The following is a 2,550-nucleotide window of genomic DNA, read 5'->3' on the forward strand; positions in this document are numbered from 1 at the left end:
TGTGGCTATTATATTTCTGAAACTTAACAACTCCTTCCAAATATATCTTACCATACCCAATTATACGACTAAGATTCTGTCTCTATCCATCTTTTAATAATTCAAAACACGAATAAAAAAATAAAAAAAATAAAAAAAAAACATGGGATAAATCGTGCAGTGCAACGTACTGTCTTTATCCACTAGTGGTATATTAAATTTAACACGTAATAAGAGAATAAATCAATTAAGATATGGATATCGATCTGAAACTACTACATGTATAGTAACACAAGCATTAAAAAAGCTTGCTTCCAAATTCTTCAATATCTTTTCCTTTCTTAGAAAATGAAGCTGCAACATCTCTAAGCTCATTTATGCTTCTACCAAGCTGCAATGCAACTTTCATCTCAAACACTTGACCATTTTCTCTACTCTCCACACATCTTTCATTCAAGTTTGATTCAATAGATTCCTCCACCATCTTAAAGAAACCGGCATTGCTTCGATACATTTCAAACACCATCCCTACTTGCCCACCATGTTGTACGCTATTTACAACGCTTGCCATCGCACCACCCATCACACCAAAAACCATGGCCCAAGAATTATTAGAATATGATCCAAGAAAGGTGGTACCAATGGCTCCTAAGCCGGTTAGTATAGGACCCGCTATGGCTAAAGCTTTGTTGAGTTTCAAGGCCTTTTCGCCTAACCTTAAGTAATCTTCTTTATCTTTTACCTCCAAAATCCTACTTATCTCTCTCATCTCCTCTTCTAACTCCAAACTCCAACCATTTTTCTCATGGTTTTCTTTAGTCGATGTCCATCGTTTTTCTGGCCACCATACGGCAGGTTCAGTCTTCGCTGGAAACTTTTCGAGCATGACACCAAGTAAAGGAAGAGGGTATGCCCTATCTATAGCCAAAATCTTCTTCACAGTTTCATTCACATAACTTAGAGTTGGATTGCCTATAGCAATTTTCGTCTTAATTTCGCTTTCAAGTTGCTTGAACAATCTTGAAGCGTTTCTTTGTTCTTCAACCAGTTGTGATGGTTGGATCTTATTCATGATCACCAATATCCCAGTGGCAGCCAAATACAAGAAAGTAGATGATAGCTTAAGTGCCACCAAAGGTGCACCGGGTACAACGGTTAAAGCAGATGCAATACCAGCCATAGTTGTAGCTGAAAGTGTGATGGCGTTTATCGATGTTAACAAAAGACTATTCCAGTAATTTCTTTGTTCTCCAATGTTTTTATGCATCTCCACACGATCCGAAACCGCCTCCAATATCACATAAAGTTTCTCCATCACTTGATGATCATTAGAATCTTTAGGGTTTGTGGTGGGGTCCTTGGATGTAACCATTCTTGGATATCTACCCATTTCTTTGTCCACAAAACCTAAGTTTGACGTGAAGATACCAAGGTTACTACTTGTGCTAATCTTGGGCAAATAGATAGCAGATGTTTTGATCATATGTCTATGGGAAGATAAAGGAAATGAAGGAGCAGATGATGTATTTAACCGCCTCAAGTTTGGAGCTTGATTAATGGCTGCCATATTTACAAGCTAAGCTTATTAATTTTATCGTACAACGAATTGAATTGAAGGTGATATATATATTGATTATGGCTTTTGTTGGTTGTTAGAGGCTTTTGTGTGTGTTGTAGTATAAAATGGCTAGTTCGATTTAAGTGTTTATATATAGATGAAAGGAACTGATTAACTGTTCAAAATATTCAAACGTTGAATGGATATTTTGTGTGTTGACATCAGAATTGCCTAGACTATTTCTTAACCTGCCATATTTTGACCCGGATCAAATGTTGTATGCTTAGAAAATTATGTTTACTTAGAATTATTCAATTGTTTATCACGTAAGTTAAGTTTGATCTGTTTGTGAAAAAAACTATTAACTACTCCGTATGCACGTACATGATGAAAGAGGCTATTATATAATTTAAGATTTTTTTATCTTTTTATTTTATTGATATTGCGAGGAAACTCTCCTATGAACGAACACATTGACTCCCGGTAAAAGATAAAACCACGCGTAAATATATCGTACGGTGAATGTATTTAGGATTTTGCTAAAAATAGTTTTTTAGATTATGTTTAAGACCACCATTAACCCTAACTGTGACGTCAGAGGCAAATGGTGTATTTTTTGTGATGTGGCAAGGTTAGTATTTGACCTTCGTTAATCAAAAAAGTTGAATGCTTCTGTCAAATATTTGTAGAATGATGTGATAAAATTTAATTGGAAATTGAGTGGGGAAAAATAAATTAATAACAACAAAAAAAAAAAAAAAAAAAAAAGATAACAAGATTGGTGGGGTTTTCTGTCATGCCTCCTCCCATTTTAGTCAAATTTGTGACTAGGGATGTGATATGTACACAACCTCATATTATTATGTACACAATCAATATGCTTTACAATATTGTACTGCATAACACTGTAAAACATATAGGTTGTGTACATAATAATATGAGGTTGTGTAAATATCATCACCCTTGTGACTAACGCCTATGTTTGCTGCCCCATTAAATCCGTTACCTTCCGT

General features: G+C 35.1%; 1 protein-coding gene across 1 annotated transcript; it reads right to left on the reverse strand.

Annotated features, from left to right (window-relative positions):
- Positions 1–244: 244 nt before the first annotated feature.
- LOC139870072 (probable F-box protein At4g22030) lies at positions 245–1,628 on the reverse strand. The gene has a single exon (XM_071857924.1). It carries the CDS (start codon positions 1,544–1,546, stop codon positions 278–280), a length of 1,269 nt encoding a protein of 422 aa, XP_071714025.1. The 5' UTR covers positions 1,547–1,628; the 3' UTR covers positions 245–277.
- Between the last annotated feature and the right edge of the window lie 922 nt (positions 1,629–2,550).

This window comes from Rutidosis leptorrhynchoides, chromosome 1 (assembly GCF_046630445.1).
Source record: "Rutidosis leptorrhynchoides isolate AG116_Rl617_1_P2 chromosome 1, CSIRO_AGI_Rlap_v1, whole genome shotgun sequence".
Taxonomy (NCBI): Eukaryota; Viridiplantae; Streptophyta; class Magnoliopsida; order Asterales; family Asteraceae; genus Rutidosis; species Rutidosis leptorrhynchoides.